General features: G+C 49.0%; 3 protein-coding genes across 3 annotated transcripts in view; 1 reads left to right on the forward strand and 2 right to left on the reverse strand.

Annotated features, from left to right (window-relative positions):
- Positions 1 to 19,253, reverse strand: part of LOC139673810 (zinc finger protein 850-like) — a 1,066,517-nt gene that overhangs the window by 525,116 nt on the left and 522,148 nt on the right. The window lies entirely within an intron of this gene.
- LOC139674294 (olfactory receptor 14J1-like) lies at positions 548 to 5,437 on the reverse strand. Its single transcript, XM_071560482.1, has 3 exons — positions 4,487 to 5,437; positions 933 to 1,294; positions 548 to 662 (listed from the first exon to the last, which is right to left on the reverse strand). Exons 1-3 carry the CDS (start codon positions 5,435 to 5,437, stop codon positions 548 to 550), a joined length of 1,428 nt encoding a protein of 475 aa, XP_071416583.1.
- LOC139674296 (olfactory receptor 14A16-like) lies at positions 18,170 to 19,150 on the forward strand. Its single transcript, XM_071560484.1, has one exon. The coding sequence runs from the start codon at positions 18,170 to 18,172 to the stop codon at positions 19,148 to 19,150; it is 981 nt and encodes a 326-aa protein (XP_071416585.1).

Genomic DNA, 19,253 nt, shown 5'->3' on the forward strand with positions numbered 1-19,253 from the left:
AACCAAAGGGACACTGTAACATCACAGAAACTCCTGGAACCAAACGGGACATTGTGGCACCACAGAACCTTCTGTAACCAAAGGGGCACTGTTGTTGTTACAGTAAAATCAAAAGTGAGCAATTCAGATCTATAGAAAACCCTGTGAGACTCAGCTATCAGCCAGGAGCAGCAAGGAGCTCAGCTGCTGCTGGCTGGTAGGGAGGAGGTTACTCCCCAAGAATTCACATAGTAGGAATTCACAGGACTCTGCGGGGGCACGAAAACAGCCAGGATTAAATAATATAAACATGGGACTTGTGAGAGACAGGCTTTAACCAATTGAAGTATCTGGCGTGGTGGTGTGTAACTCTTTTAGCCAATAAGCTGTACTCCTAACCCCATATAAACTGTGTGCTTTGTGTAATAAAAGGTCTTCACTATAAAATTCATAATCTTGTTGGTGAAGTCCTTTCTCTCCGCCGAAAATTGTTTACTTTAACTGGCACCCGAATACGGCTGATACCCTCGGGCATGAGGAAGATATTCCCTGGGATGGCTGCGTTTCCCTACCCCTGCACCCTGAAGAAGAAGCAGTAGGAGACGAGGATGAGGCGGAGAAGTTTCCAACCGAGAGGGACCACTGCCCCGGTGGTCAGGCAGGACCGCTGTGGCCCGCGGAGCCTGAGACAGAAAAGACGCGTCATGGAGCGACAGGAAAAGTCGTCCGGAAAATCTTGTTTAAAAATTCAGGTGGGCAAGCGGTTGAGGAAGAGATGGGGATAAGCTCTTCCATTTATATCCTTTCTAAGAAAGGGATTTGCCATAATTTTTGGACTTTAAAGTAGTTTTGAAAGTGGGCACAAGATAGAGACTTTTTTCCCGATGTTACGGTGTTTAAGCTGTTTACGTGGGAAACTCAGAGATAGGAAAAACTTGCAAGGGATGTGTTGCGGGACATTAGAACCGAAGGGAGTGCCGCGGTTTTCCGCGCTGGCCGCGATCGGCTCTCGCTCCCGCCGCCCCCCTCTCTGCTGCGGGCCGACCTGGGGGACACCTCTGGAGGTCGCGCGCAGGCTCTGGGGGACGCCTCGCCTCTCCCCCCGCTCCCGCCGGCTCTCGCTGTGGCTCCGTTGTGGCTCCGGCTGCGAGGGCACTGCCCCCCCCGCTCCGCGTCCCGCCGCCTCTTCTCGCTCCCTCCGCCTCCACCCCCCAGCCCTGGCAGCCGCTGTGCGGGTCCAGCTCCCACCTCGTTCGGGGATCGCTGCACCCCCCGCCGCTCCCGCCCGCCACCCGCCCCCGCCGTCCTCGCTGCCCTGCGAGGAGACCCGGAATTGGCACAAGACAGAAGGACAGCGCGACACGGGAATTGGGAGGAGAACTGTGCTTGCAGAAACAAAAAAACCCCTATTCCAGCTTTTCGATGCTGAGAGTATTTTTGCTGCGAAATTTGAAAGTGGCGCTGCCACTCTGAGATGGGATGGGGAGGGAGGCGGGTCCCTCGGAGATGTCACCGTGGGCAGGCGGAGCTTTGCATGCGACATCAGCTCCTTGCACAGACCCCTGGGTAATGTAGTCTCGCACAGGACTCTGGTTGTTGTTGTTCCAGCACACCCCTGACAGTCTGCGAGCCTGTCAGTGACCCAGAGAGCAGCTTGAGTGACCTCGCTCTAACAAACATCAGCCCAGCTGCCTTCGAGACAGCGGGACACAGGCACCTGGTGCCCCGTGTCACAGCCTTACAGTACATCATGCACAGACAGAATGCAGCATCTTTCTCCAGCAATTCAGAGAGCAACAGAGAAGCCTCAAAGAGATCTGTTGGATTGATTTCTTTGTTAATTTAGCTTTTGTTTAAAGTTATAGAATGTTGTCAGCTTTTAATAATTTGGAGAAAAGTTTCTATTTTGGTCTCCACAGGTTGAAGTCAGCGATGGATAAGAACAGCCAGTTTCCTCTGACTGAATCAAGATCAGTTACCAGGACATCTGAGTGACTGATTGAGCTTTTAATTTGAACCTTCGGATTCAAAATTCATAACAGCTGATAATAATTGATGTGTTTCCATTTGTTAGTATTAGGCATTTTCAAAAAGCTCTTTTTAGGAGTTCTGCAGTGAATTAAACCAGAGAATGGTTTTAGTTATGTAGCATTAGATTGGTTAGGATATGTTCTTTTAAATACAAGAATGCATATTTACCACAGGTAAGACTAGAATGATAAGAATAAGAAATGTTAAGCTCTGTTTTTTATGAATTTAAGACTTGATGCAACATAACCAGTTTTTAGAAATAATGTTGTGTAGTGTTGTTATATTTCTGTTAAGGTTTCTTAAGTTTCTTGATGCATCACTGACAATGCCTGCAGGAATGTTTTTTCATTTGCTACAGATAATGATGTTAAGCAGATAGGATAAAGTTTCTTCTTTTGTTAAGATAGTTAAGTTGTTAAGCTAATAGAATATTATTTTTAATTTCTTAAGAAAATAAGGATTTTAGGTAAAATCGAATGGTGTTTTTAATTTGTTAATAAATTAAGATGTTAAGCAGAATAAGTTAAGATTTAAAGTGTTAATTGAGTTAGCAGAGTAACGCTAATTTGGTTAAGTCATTAGAATAAGGTTGCATTTATAGCTTTTAAGTGTATTGTCAATTAGTACTTTCACTACATATTCTAAAAATAAAAAGGGGGAGAAAACTATGGAAAAAGCAGAAAGAGACAAAGAAAGATGATAATAAATAAATAATTTTATGGATCTGAAAAAAAAAATCGGGGGAGAACACTTGTGACATTAACATCAGAAAAAGAATAAAGTACTAGAAGTGACAGAACTGCAAGTACAAACCAAGTCAAGATCAACAAATGATAAATGAAGTAGCTAAACAAATTGCTCTAAAAATGACTTGTAGATTTTTTTGGTGAATTTTTTGATGGAGACAGTTGTGCTGCAGTTACCATCAGGCACAGCAGCTTTCAGCCAAGGGCCAAGCTGAAGTGCTGCTGCTATCAGGTGCAGTAGCCTTCTCCTAAAGGGCCATGTTGAAGTGCTATTGCCATTTTTGTGGCACAATTACAAAGAATTGTCAGGATAACTGTGTCTGTCTGTGTATCTGTTCTCTGATGTCTGAAATGACTGATGAATGCATCTTTAAAGGTCAAATAATTACCTGAAGAATTTAGATGCCTTGTCTTGCCACTGATGTAGATAGAATTAGGCATGTATTGTTGCAAATTAAAGTTGCTTTTGATATTCTTTTTTTTCAGCACAACTTTTAGCTCCAGGCCTTAGTTTTGAGGAATTTGATGGATGTGCTGCATGAACTTGTCAGATCATTCAGTGTCTTTTCATGCAGATTTAAGATAGCTAAAAGACTATATGAAAAAGCCAATGGTAACATCATCTGCTTTTGATACTTGGTTGAAAAGGCTGAGATTTAATGGTTGGTTCTTCAATTTTCTGAAAGAAGGCCTAACAATTGTTTTAGTCACTGTACTTGTCTCAGTTCTATTGCTTTGCCTGTTGTAGTGTGTTGTAGACTCACTTCACAAGTCAATGCTATAAATCTGAATTGCTCAAAATAAAGAAAGGGGATTTGTTGTTACAGTAAAATCAAAAGTGAGCAATTCAGATCTACAGAAAACCCTGTGAGACTCAGCTGTCAGCCAGAAGCAGCAAGGAGCTCAGCTGCTGCTGGCTGGTAGGGAGGAGGTTACTCCCCAAGAATTCACATAGTAGGAATTCACAGGACTCTGCTTAGACACGAAAACAGCCAGGATGAAATAATATAAACATGGGACTTGTGAGAGATAGGCTTTAACCAATTGAAGTATCTGGCATGGTGGTGTGTTAACTCTTTTAGCCAATAAGCTGTAGTCCTAACCCTAAATAAACTGTGTGCTTTGTGTAATAAAAGGTCTTCACTATAAACTTCATAAGCTTGTTGGTGAAGTCCTTTCTCTCCGCCGAAAATTGTTTACTTTAGACATGCAGCAGGTCTGTGTCCCAGCTGGCAGAGGACCAAGGCCTTAGTCCAGCCCAGGGGCTCTGCAGGAGAGTGTACAAGTGGAAAGAGAGCAGGTCAGCAAAGGCCCAGTGATGGTGCTCCCTGGCAGTGCTGCTGTGCTGGGACTCTTCTGCCCCTCTCTGCACACATGGAACTGGCCAGTAGATCCCTAAAGGTCTCAAAGGAAAAGGATCAGATAAGCAAGGCTACTGCAAGAGTGTTTATTTTCTTTAAATAAAGATAGAACGATTACTCAAATAAAGATTGAAAGTGTTAAATTAATAAATGAGAAAAAAATAAATTAAATTAATTAATAAATAAATAAATTTAGATGAGAGAATGAACAAAATAAATGAGAATGAATAAATAAATAAATTTAGATGAGAGAATGAATAAAATAATTTCATTGAGCACAACATTATGACAAAAAGAACACACTGGCCACCAAGAAAAACCTGGGAAGGCAAGGTGAGCCTTTTATGAGTTTTATTGTGAACACTGTACAGAAGAAAACTGGCAAATTCTTGCTACTGAAAAGCACCCAGTCATCATTATCCTCAGGGCATCCTTGAGCTCCTGGTTCCTCAGGCTGTAGATGAGGGGGTTCAGTACCGGAGGCACCACCGAGTACAGAACTGACAGGGCCAGATCCAGGGATGGGGAGGAGATGGAGGGAGGCATAAGGTAGGCAAACATGGCAGTGCTGAGAAACAGGGAGACCACGGCCAGGTGAGGGAGGCATGTGGAAAAGGCTTTGTGCCGTCCCTGCTCAGAGGGGATCCTCAGCACAGCCCTGAAGATCTGCACATAGGAGAAAATAATGAAAATGAAACAGCCAAACACTAAACAGGCACTAACCAAAATGAGCCCAAGTTCCCTGAGGTAGGAGTGTGAGCAGGAGAGCTTGAGGATCTGGGGGATTTCACAGAAGAACTGGCTCAGAGCATTGCCCTGGCACAGGGGCAGGGAAAATGTATTGGCTGTGTGCAGCAGAGCATTGAGTAAGCCACTGGCCCAGGCAGCTGCTGCCATGTGGGCACAAGCTCTGCTGCCCAGGAGGGTCCCGTAGTGCAGGGGTTTGCAGATGGCAACGTAGCGGTCGTAGCACATGATGGTGAGGAGGGAAAACTCTGCTGACATGAAGAAGAAATAAAAAAACACCTGTGCAGCACATCCCATGAAGGAGATGGTTGTGGTGTCCCAGAGGGAGTTGTGCATGGCTTTGGGGACAGTGGTGCAGATGCAGCCCAGGTCTGTGAGGGACAGGTTGAGCAGGAAGAAGTGCATGGGGGTGTGCAGGTGGTGGTCGCAGGCTACGGCGCTGATGATGAGGCCGTTGCCCAGGAGGGCAGCCAGGGAGATGCCCAGGAAGAGCCACAAGTGCAGGAGCTGCAGCTGCCGCGTGTCTGCCAATGGCAGGAGGAGGAACTGGCTGATGGAGCTGCTGTTGGGCATTTGCTGCTTCTGGAGGTGGGGCACTGTCCAAGGAGGAAATAACAGTGACAAATCAGATGAGATATTTCTGAAAGAGTCACAGCCATTTCCCAATACCCCTTTCCCTTCTGCTCACACTCCCCACTTTTCCTTTTTCAGGAAACTTTGCTTCATATCCATAGCTGGAGCCCTGCTTGGTGCTCACTACATTTCCCATGAGGAGCAGCCCCTCTGCCCACTGGCTGTGAGGGTCAGCCCTGCTCTGCTCCAGGGGGGTCATGGCCATGGTGGGGGCAGGGCCCATCCTGGTGTTCAGCTGTGTCAGATGAAACTGCTCCTAAAGCAAAAGTTCTCATGGGCATCTGCACTCCCAGTTTTGAGAAGATTTCAGGATTCCAGAAGACAGTTTCAGAGGTTTGGGTGTTTTGTTTCTGACTCCCCTCATCTTCCCTGTGGAGTTTTCCTGGATGGCAGAACCCCTCAGCATTTGTGCTGCCCTGAGAAAGAGCAGAGCAGGGCTTCCAAACAGGACCATGTCTGTGGCTTAGCGCAGAGTGAGGGGAGCTGCTCTGTCCCTCTGCCTTCTTTCAGCTGCCCTGGACTTGGACCTTCCTCAGACAGAGAGTGATCACACTCCCATTTTTGTCTGAAATTCCACTAGACACTGTTGAGAGCAGAGAGATCCATCACAGACCACTCAATGTCTCAGCCTGGCTCAAGGTCTCAAGGACACACATGGCTCATCTCGCCAACTCAACAGCATTTCCTGGGATGGGCAGAGCATCTCTGCCTCTCTACACTGGGGATTTCAGATAACACAATTGTGCTATGAAGATGGTTTGCATTCTTGAGGGCAGCTCCCAGCTTGGAAGGACATCTCAGAGAAGAGCCAAGTGTCCTGACAATGGGGTTTGATTCTGGGAAACACACCTCATTCTCCAGGCACACAGAATTCACTACTGACAGCCCCACAGGTGAGAGGAAAATTGGAATGTCTCATTCCCAGGGACCCACCTGCCTGAGGGGGATCACAAGATCAGTAATTGACTCTGTAGCTTGAACTCCCATTCCCAGTGAACCTGACTGAGAGAAGGAGGAAACAACCCGAGGAACATGAGCTAGTTGAGGAAAAAGGAAATGCACACTGAGGGTCCGGCTGGGAGAAGCCAGGGCAGAACCAGGTGGGCACTCAGGGCAGTGTCACCCTGAGCCAGCTGTGCCACCTCCCAGACACCAACAATGCCAGGTAGTTCTCAGCCCCTGTGCAGCTCCTCAGTGTTCCCTCTGCATGACAAACCACCAGGTATGTGGCTTGAGAGCTTGATAGAAATCCCTCCTTTCACCTTCTCCTTGAAGTATCCCATGGAAAATATCCTGCAGTGCTCTGGTTCTGTAAGCAGTCCTCACCTATGAAACTCTCACTTGATAGCTGAATAAACCTGCCCTGCCCTGCCCTGCCTTGCCAGGGTTTGCTCTTTCCACCCACAGCCTCTCCCCCAGCACTGAGGGAGCTCCCCAGACCAGCTGAGAGCTGCCCCTGGCAGGTGGCAGAGCTCCTGCCCTGGCACAGCACCCTGGGGTGCAGGACCCTGCTCTGCAGGACAGTTTGGGAGAGCCTGGGTGGCACAACCTGGATTCAAACCGTGCAGCCATCCCTGGGAGGAGGGAACCCTGCTGGGATGTCCCTGGGATGGTGCAGCAGAGAGTCCCTGCTTTGCAGCCCGTCCTCCTCTTCAGCACCAGAGACACTGTGATATCCCACATTAGAGACCCCCCAGGCTGTGGGATGTGCCAGCGTTGGGAGATCTTCCCACAGACTGCACATACATTGCCCTTCATGCAGACTTACCGTGTGAGAGCCTGGAAAGATTCCTCTTCTGTGGATCTTCCTCTCAACTTTCCTCACATCCCAGACTGTAACCTCTCTCTGCCCTGCTTTTCTGCCCTGGGTGTGTGCAGGCAGTGCCCTGAGCCCTGCTGGGCTGTGCACAGGAGCTGCTCCTGGGCAGAGCTGTCTCTCTGCAGCGCTGCCCGCTTGCCAGGAGCTCCCTGTGTGCCAGGAGCCCGGCCCAGCTCAGCAGCACAGCAACAGCCCAGGGCATTTAATGGCCCTCTGGGGGGTTTGGTGCTGAGTCCCTGAACATCAGACCGTGAGGAAAGTTGCAGGAACCTCATGAGAAAGCAAAGTCTGAATCAAACTTTAAAGTTTCTTTTGTTGTTCATGGATCCCTCTGAGGGACCTAACTGAGAAAGTGTCCCCAGATTACAGTTAGAAACTAAAGTTGTAGAAAATGATGACAAAGATGGACAAGGTCACTCTGATGCTGAGGAAATTAGGAAGCGTTTCATGAATCCCAAGGTCACAGCCGTGACCTCCAGGATTTCGGAAGGCTGATCCAGTCCCTCCCATTTTGTTCAGGGCTCTTCCTGTGGCACTGGGATGTGTGATGTGCAATGCCAAGGGCAGGAGGATGGGGTGGCACCTCCCAGGCTGCTGAGCAGGGACAAGGAGGCAATGAGGCCCCAGGGCTGCAAGGCTCACTTGTCTCCTCATGCCATCAGGGGCACACACAGCAGCCATGGCCAAAGGCCTGCACAACTTGGCTCTCTTGGGGCCTTTCAGCTTCTGCACATCCCTGTCTCCTCTCCAGCCCAGGCTGTCCTATGGTGTCCATGCCCTGCCCCTTTCCCTGCAGGCTGTCGGCATCCCCCGGCTGCCCCACCTCGCTGGCCCCTTCCTGCACTGACATCTCTCCCTCCTCCCTGGCTCTGCCTTGGCACACAAAGCCTTGTGCTGGCCCAGACCCCTTCTTGGTGATGCTTTGTATCAGAGCACTTGTCTTGGAGAGAAATTTCTTTCCTCACATGTCCAGTCTGGACCTTCCCAGATGCCATTGGCGACATTATTTCTTTCTCATTCTATTTCTGACCACAAAAAGAAAAGCTCCACCATCTCTGACACCACCACTGGGACACTGTGGAACCTCATGGAATGAACAGCCCAGTGTGACACTGCAGAGTCTTATTGATACAATGGATTCATTGTCACTCTGTGGAACCTCATGGAATCAAGGGGTCATTTCAGGAATTATAGAGGGGTGATGGAATCACTTTTCCTCACAGGTTTTAATGATGGCAAATCAGATCCACTTATATAAATTGCATTATATATTATGATAAATGAGCAGACAGAACAGTAGACAAGTGAACAGATATTTTCTTAAATATTTAATACACTCTGGAAAAGCTAAAGCCTCCTAGTAGAGTATATTATAGCATGAAATAGTGCAGTGCACTTTATCAAAACAATTATTTTAATGCAGTTGATCAAAAGCAGCAAAAAGAAACAATCATTAAAAAGGGACTGATGTAACTCTCACACAATTAAAGAGGGCAGATCTCTCTCCTTCCCTTAACCCCTGGGCAGTGACCATGAAGAGCCATCCCTGCTTCATGGGAGAAGTTCCACATGCTTCAAGGCAGTCTGTGGAAGGATCTGCCATATGGAAGTTGGACTGAGCTTTTATAGTTACACTGTCAGAGATTGCTGGTCACATGTTTCCTGGCCAGTGAGCAGCTTCTCTGTCAGATCCTGTTCCAAAAAGCAGGATGGGCATTTGCAGTTTGGTGAACCAGGCTGGTTTTAGCAGAATTCAACACCCAAACAGCCCCTTGGTGCCAGCAGTAACTCAGCCCAGAGAGCCTGCATTGTTTGCATTCTCTGAGTGGATTCTGGGCCTGATCAGGGCAGAACATCCTGTCATGGTCCATAAGGCTCTGCAGTGTCACAGTGGCCCCTTGATGACATGAGGTTTCAAAATGTTCTGAGGTTCATTTGGTTCCAGGAGTCCCCACAAGTCACAAAGGCCTCTTAGTTCCATGAGGTTCCACAGTGCCCCAGGGTCCCTTTGGCTCCATAAGGCTCTTCAGTGTCAAAATGGCCCCTTGATTCCAGGAGGTTCCAGTCTCCCAGGGTTCTTTCAGTTCCATTAATCCCTTCAGAATCACAATGGACTTTTGATTCCATGGTGTTCAGCAGCGGCCCCAGGGTAGTTTGGGCTCCATAACCCTCTGCAGTGTCACAAAGGCCCCTTCATTCCAGGAGGTTCCAAAATATCTCTGGGTTTCTCTGGATCCATGAGGCCCCATTTGTCACAATTGTCCTATGATTTCAGGAGGTTCTGTTGTCTCATAATATCCCTTGAATTCCAGGAGGTTCTGTGGTGTCACAATGTCCCCTTTGGTTCCAGAAGGTTCCACACTGTCCTTGCTGGAACACACCTGGTTGGATGTTGCCCCACCTGCAGAGCTGCCTCCAGCTCTGGGGTCCCAGCACAGCAAGGACATGGAGCTGTTGGAGCGAGTTCAGAGGAGGCACCAGTGTTGCAAACCAGGCGCTAGGGAGACTGCACACACCAATGTGATGTTCAAGCAAATCCCAAGTTTATTCAAAAACACAGGTATATATGACCTCAAGTGACCCCGCCCCAGGTGCGGTGGTCTGACTCCAATTGATTGAGGCTGGAAACATGTCCTTTTAAGGTGAAAACGAAACTTGTAACGTGGTCCTCCAGACCCACCTGAATCGGGCTGCAACATCTCCCCCTTTTGTTTCAAAGAACAAAGCAAAAATGCAAACAACATAATACACATCATGCATATTGCAACTTGAACAGAAAGGCTGAAAATTTTTAAAATTGAGAAATAACATTTTGAAAGTCTTAAATTTTGCTAATTCAAGACTTAACAGGGTATTTGCAGGTTACACATCCCTACCTCCCCCTCTCTTTTCAAAATAGACTTTTGGAAGGAGGTACAGTAACCTTTGTAAACTCACACAAACTAATACATGACTAAGACATGTATCATGCATATTGCAACTAGTGCAAAACAAGAAACTTTTCTTTCACGCGTGAAATTGTGGTCCTTCCTGTGCAGTCGTCACCGCACAGACCACTGTAAACAAACTACAAATTTTATTGAACTTTGTGCAAAGTGTCCAAGAGTGCAGAGTGACTTAACTTAGTAAAGAAGCAAGTTCAGTCCAGCTGAACTAGATCTCCTTATGTTCAAGTTCAAGGTCCATTCCCAGAACCTCTGTGTGGCCATCACAGAGGCTTGAGAATGAAGCTTTGATTTTCAGTCACCTTATACGCCTGGTAAAGCAGCAAACAAGTGTGAATTTACAGAGAAAATTCACAAAGGCTAAACATAACCACTTACATTCTGCAGAAAATGTTCAGCAGCTGAGGGGACAGGTGTCCTTATCCCTACAGCCTGCTGGGCAACTTGGCAGTGCAATAAGGTCAAAACTGCACTTTAACTGAAAATTAACAGAATTTCAAAATATAGGCTAAACAACATGCTCTTGAACTGGACTGTTCTTGTTTGATTGGACAGTTACTGAGTAGTCCTGCAAATAAGAACAATCAAACAAATCATAATAACAAATAGGATCAATACTCCTTGAATCAGTGCTGCTTCTTGCCAGGTTATTAGGCTTAGGGAATGAACCCATTTCTTTAAAGGAGAAATGTTAGCTGTTAGCTTGTCAGGATTATTTTTCACTGCTTGTGCTTCTTTGGAGTGTTTGCTTAATTCTGTGGAACATATTCCTTTAAACTCTTCACATTGGTAACCATGAATCTTCAACAAGAATCTTAGGGCTTCTCTGTTTTGTAATACTGCTTGTTCTATCCTATCAGCATCTGTTGAGAAATCATTAAGCATTTTGGCAATGATGTTTAGTTGCTCCTGCACCCAGTAGTTAAGCATTTGCACTAAACCTAATGCTCTGTCTACACCAACTGGGGAAAAAACTGCTGCTAGCAAATGTCCTGTATCACTCCAATGTTCTGTGGTGTTTTCCTCAGCTTGAGGACTAGACCACTTAACATGCTCTTGTATTGATTGTGTAAATTTGGTCAGCTTGCCGAAGTAACAAGGTCCACTTTTTACCTGGGCAGGTATTCCAGGCCATGCTCTATTACCACAAATTAAGAAATATCCAGGAGGCAACGCTCTTCTCTGGTTACCTTTTGTGTGAACCAATCTTGTTTTTGCGTAACTTGTATTTTGTGAACCAACAACATTCCAACACCAACTGCTATTGGTGTAACTCTTATTATGAGGAGTGACATCTGTGCTTCCCACAGGAAAATATTGCTGTGACCAGTGTTTGTTTGACCATTCAGATACACTGGAATGCACAGAGTGAAATTCAACACATGACTCATTTCCAGGGAGAGCTCCTACTAACCTTAGCTCTTGCGGATCTCTCTCTAAGGAAGTATTCAATTGCCATATGATGTCTGCTATGGTTTCTCCAGTACCACTGCAGGACACTTTTGCTTCCTCAACACCAAAAGGAATGAAATCTTTGATGTTATGATAAGGTGTTCCTATAAGGCACACTTTGTTTGGTTCTCCTGCTTTAACCATGTTATCTGAGCAGAATTTTTTTAGATTTGCCTGTTGAGAAAGCATTATCCATACATTCTGATTAGTAACAGCAACAAGACAAGTTACAAGTGCAAGAGATACACTTAGATGCTCTCTGGATTTAACTACCCTTTGAATTATGGTGGCTAGATGCTTTTTATCTGGCTTGACCATAGTTGTGAAGGCTTCTGAAATGGTCTTTTGAGTTACCAGAGGCTTCCCTGTTCTAGGAAGGTTAGAAAAGACAGCTAAAGCAGCATTTTTGGATCTTTCAAATCCCTTTTTTACTACATCGTGATTCCCAGCTCCCCCCAGCATGTCCCAAACAGAGGCTTCTTTTTCTTTTGCTCTCCGTTCTGGGATACAGCTGGTGGGTGTGGCTGTCGGTGATGGAGGCTGCAGGTACCAGGTTGCCGGCGCAGGGCACGTCCCTACCGGTGCGGGGGGTTCCAGTGCCGGTGCTGGCAGCTGCGGGCAGCGCGAGGCTATCGGGGAGGGAGTCCCCGCTGGTGCTGCAGAGCTTGTGTCCTGCACGACTGGCGCTGTGGGAACTCGTTCTCGGGACGCTTGCGCTGTGAATGGCGCACAGTGAAGGGAACGACCAGGGGGAGCTCCGCGGGTTCCGCTCCACTGGGGAGGAGTCTCTCCCCTCTCCATGACGCAGTCGATCCACGCAGGAGGTGGTGGGGGTGGCGCGGGAACTGATCCACCCCAGGGGCAGGCGAATTCGGAGCCGACTCTGGCCCCTGCGGGCTGCGGCGGACCCGCGCCTGGCGCATGCGCTGTGATTGGCAGGCAGTAGGGAGGGGGGTTGGGCGGTCCTGGCGCCTCGTGGTAAGGGCGCGCCGTTCCTTTGTTTGATTTCGTGGGCTTTGCCATCACGTGGTCTCTCTGTTTTCCTGGCCACGCGGTTTCGAGTCCTGCTGAAATGTCTCTCGCGGCCGCCTCTTGCCGCAACGGAGCGACTCCAGAGTACCCGCAGGGCGGCGGGGAGCATGGCGGCGGGGCGACCCCAGCCCCGAGGTACCCGCAGGGCATTGGCGGCAGCGGCGGCAGTGCCGGCGCCGAAGGTGGATGGACAGGGGGAGAGAAACTCCACGGGGTTTGTCCCCCCCTCCACATGTCTCTCTCGGCTGAGGGCATTCCCCATCGCACTTTCTCGGAGTTGGGGTTTAAATAAAAGTCACTCACGGTTTGGTTTTCTGCGGCGTGTCTCGTGGGGTTCCAAGTTGCTGCTGAGGTCCGGCTGCTTCTACAGCGGCAGCCGGTGGTCTCATTTGCTGTGCATAGGCTGTTTCTTGGTAGTTGTAAGGCGGTGCAAAGACGACTTCTTGGCTTTTCGCGGCGACGAACGGCGTGGAAAAGCTTTGATTCCATGGTTGCTGTGGTCTTGCCGGGTTTTCCGGAGCGGGAGTACACGGTGCCGTGTGTGGGTACGGGAATGTTACAGCGCTGGCTCCGCGGCTCGGCTCTGGGCTCCGCGCTTGTGGATAGGGCGGCGGCGATGCCGAAGGGAACGGCAGTGGGGGTCCGACGGGCGGCACGGGCGGTGCCGAAGGGTACCATGGCGGGGGTTCCACGAGCGGCACAGGCAGCAGCGGTGTGGCAGAGGGGTACCACGACGGGGGTTCCGCGAGCGGCGGTGCCCATGGTGTTGCAGAAGGATGTTCAGGAGAAAAACCGCCCTACAGAAGAGGCTTTTTTCCTTTCTCTCAGGTAGCTTGAGGTTTTTATGGGCTCGTTCTACCTCTAACAGCATTTTCGTTACAGCTGCATATGACGGAGTAAGTGGCACAAATTCTTCGGGAGCAGTTTGCACTAAATTCCACAAATCTGCCCCAATATTGTCCCACAAGTCTATGGAAAACGTGGAGCTGGCATCGGTTAAGTGCCCCCGACTAAGGCACCAGTCCAAAAATTCCTGTAATGCTTGTCTTTCAATGTTTGTTTTTTTTAACACGAGCTAATTTTTCAAATTTATCAAGCAATAAGTTCGTTTCAGTCGAATTGGATTTTCCCATGTTTCTTTAACTGACCGGTTTGAAGGTCGTCGTTCTTTCAGTCCACGTTCTTTCAGCAGCTGTCTAGGCCACTACAAAAAACTCCCAAGTTTACGGGAGACAGAAGCTCTCGGAGGCTTCTCCTTAAGGTTCTAGGCAGGTCTGCAGGTGGCTTCCATGTTCTGAGACACGCTGGGGTCCACCAATTGTTGCAAACCAGGGCCTAGTGAGACTGCGCACACCAATGTGATGTTCAAGCAAATCCAAAGTTTATTCAAAAACACAGGTATATATGACCTCAAGTGACCCCGCCCCAGGTACAGATGTCCGATTCCATAGGTTAAGGCTGGAAACATGTCCTTTTAAGGTGAAAACGAAACTTGTGGGGGTTGTCCTTCAGACCACCAGAATTAGCGGCAGCAACACTCATGGAATCAAAGGCCATTGTGACATTGCAGGGATTAATGGAACCAAAGAAACCCTGGGAGACTGGAACCTCATGGAATCAACGGGCCATAGTGACTTGTGAAGAGCCTTATGGAGACAAAGGGACCCTGGGGCACTGTGGAACCTCATGGAACCAAGGGGCCTTTGTGACTTGTGGGGACTCCTGGAATCAAATGAACCTCAGGACATTTTGGAACCTCATGGCATCAAGGGGCCTTTGTGGCACTGCAGAGCCTTATGGACCATGGCAGGATGTTCTGCCCTGATCAGGCCCAGAATCCACTTAGAGAAGGCAAACAATGCAGGCTCTCTGGGCTGAGTTACTGCTGGCACCAAGGGGCTGTGTGGGTGTTGAATTCTGCTAAAACCAGCCTGGTTCACCAAACTGCAAATGCACATCCTGCTTTTTGGAACAGGATCTGAAGATAAACTGCTCACTGGCCTGGACATTCATGACTAGCAATCCCTCACTGTATAGCTCTAAAAGCTCTGTCCAACTTCCATATGGCAGATCCTTTCACAGACTGTCTTGAAGCATGTGGAGCTTCTCCCATGAAGCAGGGACGGCTCTTCATGGTCACTGCCCAGGGGTTAAGGGAAGGAGAGAGATCTCCCCTCTTTAGTTGTGTGAGAGTTACATCAATCTCTGCTTAATGATAGTTTCTTTTTGCTGGCTTCAACACAACTCTTTTAAAATAACTGCTTTGACACAGTGCACTGCACTATTTTATGCTATAATAGACTCTACTAGGAGGTTTTTAGCTTTTTCATAGTGTACTGAATATTTAAGGAAAAGATTAAGATCTTTCATCTGTTCACTTGTCTGTTCTTTTGTTTGTTCATTTCTCATAACAAATAACTCATTCTATAGATCTGATTTGCCATTTTTAAAACCTGTGGAAAAAAGTGATTCAATCACACCTCTATAATTCCTGAAATTTAAATTGCACAGTAAATCTGAGGCTAAGATTGGATTCAGTCACCCCCAGGCTCCTCTCTGAGGAGGAGTTTAGAAAGCAAGGGGTCCTTTCTGCCCCAACAGCTCAATGAGACATCTTCTCTAATAAACTCTGTCTAAAACTTCTGTTACCTCTGTGACACCATGAGCTGCCACACTATCCTAGGACTCCTTTGGTTCTATGAGGCCCTGCAAAGTCACAGTGATCCCTTCATTCCATGAGGTTCTGCAGTGTCCCAGGTTCCCTTCAGTTCCATAAGGTCCCAGAGCACCAAAATGACCCTTTGATTCCAAGGGGTTCTGAAGTGTCAGAGTGTCCCTTTTGTTCCATCACTGCGGAGAGTCACAACGAGCCCTTAATTCCATGAGGTTGCAGAGTTACAATGATCCCATTGTTTCAATAAGACTCTGCAGTGTCACAATTCCATGAGGTTCCACAGTGTCACACTGGTCCCTTGTGCTACTCAAGGCCCTGCACTGAGACACAGGTCCCTTAAATCCATGAGATTCCACGATGACCCCATGATTCCATGAGGTCCTGCAGTGTCAAAGTGGTGGATTCAGAGGTGGTGGAGCTTTTATTTTTGTAGTTAGAAACAGAATGAGAAAGAAATAATGTCACCAAGGGCACCTTGGAGGTGCAGACTGGACATGCGAAGAAAGGAATTTCACTCCAAGACAAGTGCTCTGATACAAAGTGTCACAAAGAAAGGGTCTGGATGAGCCCAAGGCTTTATGGAGGAGCCAGGGAGGAGGGAGAGATGTCAGTGCAGGAAGGGGCCAGCGAGGTGGGGCAGCCGGGGGATGCCGACAGCCTGCAGGGAAAGGGGCAGGGCATGGACACCGTAGGACAGCCTGGGCTGGAGAGGAGACAGGGATGTGCAGAAGCTGAAAGGCCCCAAGAGAGCCAACTTGTGCAGGCCTTTGGCCATGGCTGCTGTGTGTGCCCCTGATGGCATGAGGAGACAAGTGAGCCTTGCAGCCCTGGGGCCTCATTGCCTCCTTGTCCCTGCTCAGCAGCCTGGGAGGTACCACCCCATCCTCCTGCCCTTGGCATTGCACATCCCACATGCCAGTTCCCCAGGAAGACCCCTGAGGAATTAGGAAGGGAATGGATCTCCCTTCTCAGGGGCTGGAGGTCAAGGCTAGGACATTTGAATTCTGAAACACAGCCAGTTTAACTCATTATGAGAGACATCTTTGACTTGCTTGTCCGTAACTGTCATCACTGCCTCCAGTTTTCTGCTCTAACTGGAATCTGGGGACACTTTCTCAGTCCTGTTCCTCAGTGGGACCCATTAACACTACAAGAAACTTCAGTGTTTCAATGTCAATTTGAGTTATTGAGAAGTTGTTTGAACTTACTCTGATGGACTGAGTTTAATGTAAACAACACAAACCCCCCAGAGGGCCATTAAATGCCCTGGGCTGTTGCTGTGCTGCTGAGCTGGGCCGGGCTCCTGGCACACAGGGAGCTCCTGGCAAGCGGGCAGCGCTGCAGAGAGACAGCTCTGCCCAGGAGCAGCTCCTGTGCACAGCCCAGCAGGGCTCAGGGCACTGCCAGGGCAGCTCAGGGACACCAGCAGGGCACAGACAGAGCTTAAAGGGGCTCAGCATTGGGAGGATGACTCAGAGCTCTTGGAGGAGAAATCTTTGCAGTGCTGGACATGGTGAGTCTGTGGGTGCAGGGCAATGCAGGGGCAGCTCCTGGAGGCATCTCCTAAAGCTGGCCCAGCCCCAGCTGATGGGTTGTGTGAGGAGGGGGCTGTTGGGGGACACTTTGGAAGAGCTGCTTAGCCAGGGGTTGCAGCCAGGGGTGCCCAGGGCTGTGGTGCAGAGCAGGGTCCTGCAGCCCAGGGTGCTTTGCTGGGGCAGGGACTCTGCTGCCTGCCAGGGTCAGCTCTCAGCCAGCCTGGGGAGCTGCTCACAGGGCTGGGGGAGAAGGGCTGTGGGGAAGGAGCAACCCCTTCTAGGGAAGGGTAGGGTCCTTCTACTGTCAAAATTGTGCTGTAGGGGCAAGGGCTACATATAGCTCCAGATCAATGCAGAAAAATTCCCAGGGGCATTTGCAGGAAGCACAGCATGAGGGGGGTTGTCTTATGGGGAAAACTCCTTTTCTTACAATTTTTCCCTTTTGGATTGTCTGGGTAGGAAATGAGACAGAAATTCAACTCTGAGCTGAGCAAGAGACTCTAAAACCTTTAAATTGTTGCTTTTAGAGGTGCAGAAAGCAGAGACTTCCACAAACCACCACAGAGTGGCTCACAGGCAGCATCAGTGTTGCTTTTGCAGACTCCTCCAGGTTGCTCTGACACTGGTATCAGAGCCTGCCCAGCCAGAGCTGCCCCTGGGCAGTGCCCTGTGCTGGGAAAGCTCTGCAAGGCAGAGCTGAGCACCCAGGGCTGGGATGGGCTCTGGGAGCACTGCCAGGGCCCAGCCCTGGGCACAGGGAAGCAGCTGCTGGCAGGGACAGCTCCAGGCAGCAGAGCCCTGGGCAGGGAGTAGGGGGAAATTTGCCCCAAGCACCCCTGGGGGAGGGGGCATACAGGTCACTCTGGGGAGCCTTCCCTGCAGCTCTGCTGGGCACTGTGTGCTGGGCCATGAAAATGAGGACTCCTCCAGTGGAAAAGAACCTTCATCCATTGTCTCTTCTAAGTCACGAGTGCAGAGGTGGAACTTTTGCATTCAAGGTGTGTTCAATCTCATGTCCCTTTTCAATGTCAGAGCTGTAATAAAAAATTTCCATGTCCCACTTCAGCAGAGGAACACTGAGTCCTTGGCAGCACATTTTGTAGTATTTGATACACTGCTATTAGTTAAAAACAGATTGGCTTTGTCAGAGAGCTCTGCCCTTAATACTCTCCATATTTTCCTTTTCTAAACAGAACCACTGCTAAGAAACAGCAAATGTCCAACAGCAGCTCCATCAGCCAGTTTCTCCTCCTGCCATTGGCAGACACGAGGCAGCTGCAGCTCCTGCACTTGTGGCTCTTCCTGGGCATCTCCCTGGCTGCCCTCCTGGGCAACGGCCTCATCATCAGCGCCGTAGCCTGCAACCACCACCTGCACACCCCCATGCACTTCTTCCTGCTCAACCTGTCCCTCACAGACCTGGGCTCCATCTGCACCACTGTCCCCAAAGCCATTCACAACTCCCTCTGGCACACCACAGCCATCTCCTACATGGGATGTGCTGCACAGGTGTTTTTTTATTTCTTCTTCACAACAGTAGAGTTTTCCCTCCTCACCATCATGTGCTATGACCGCTACGTTGCCATCTGCAAACCCCTGCACTACGGGACCCTCCTGGGCAGCAGAGCTTGTGCCCACATGGCAGCAGCTGCCTGGGCCAGTGGCTTTCTCAATGCTCTGCTGCACACAGCCAATACATTTTCCCTGCCCCTGTGCAATGGCAATGTCCTGGGCCAGTTCTTTTGTGAAGTGCCCTACATCCTCAAGCTCTCCTGCTCACAATCCTACCTCAGGGAATTTGGGCTTCTTTTGGTTAGTGCTTTTGTATTTGTGGGATGTTTCATTTTCATAGTTTTCTCCTATGTGCAGATCTTCAGGGCTGTGCTGAGGATCCCCTCTGAGCAGGGACGGCACAAAGCCTTTTCCACGTGCCTCCCTCACCTGGCCATGGTCTCCCTGTTTGTCAGCACTGGCATGTTTTCCTACCTGAAGCCTCCCTCCACCTCCTCCCCATCCCTGGACCTGGTTGTGTCAGTTCTGTACTCGGTGGTTCCTCCAGTACTGAACCCCCTCATCTACAGCCTGAGGAACCAGGAGCTCAAGGATGCCCTGAGGAAAATGATGACTGGATGGTGCTTTTCAGCAGCCAGAGACTGCCTGCTTCGCTCTGTCCCTGGCTCCCACTGCATGTCATAACAGGCCAAGAGTGTCTTTCCTTATTAAATTTTTTTCTATTCACTTGTCATGTTTTTTGTCTTCAAAGCAATATCATTACTCATCCCCTTCTTATTCATAATCC

Source organism: Pithys albifrons, chromosome 7 (assembly GCF_047495875.1).
Source record: "Pithys albifrons albifrons isolate INPA30051 chromosome 7, PitAlb_v1, whole genome shotgun sequence".
NCBI lineage: Eukaryota > Metazoa > Chordata > Aves > Passeriformes > Thamnophilidae > Pithys > Pithys albifrons.

What these genes read in the sequence shown, in the direction of transcription:
- LOC139674294 (XM_071560482.1), bottom strand. Translation starts at nt 5,437, where the DNA reads ATGCCCAACAGCAGCTCCATCAGCCAGTTCCTCCTCCTGCCATTGGCA. An exon ending in GAATTTGCCAGTTTTCTTCT is followed by an intron (nt 1,295 to 4,486) that starts GTACAGTGTTCA and finishes GTCTCCTCGCAG; the next exon opens with GGCAGCGAGGACGGCGGGGG. An exon ending in CCCTTCGGTTCTAATGTCCC is followed by an intron (nt 663 to 932) that starts GCAACACATCCC and finishes TTTCTGTCTCAG; the next exon opens with GCTCCGCGGGCCACAGCGGT.
- LOC139674296 (XM_071560484.1), top strand. Translation starts at nt 18,170, where the DNA reads ATGTCCAACAGCAGCTCCATCAGCCAGTTTCTCCTCCTGCCATTGGCA.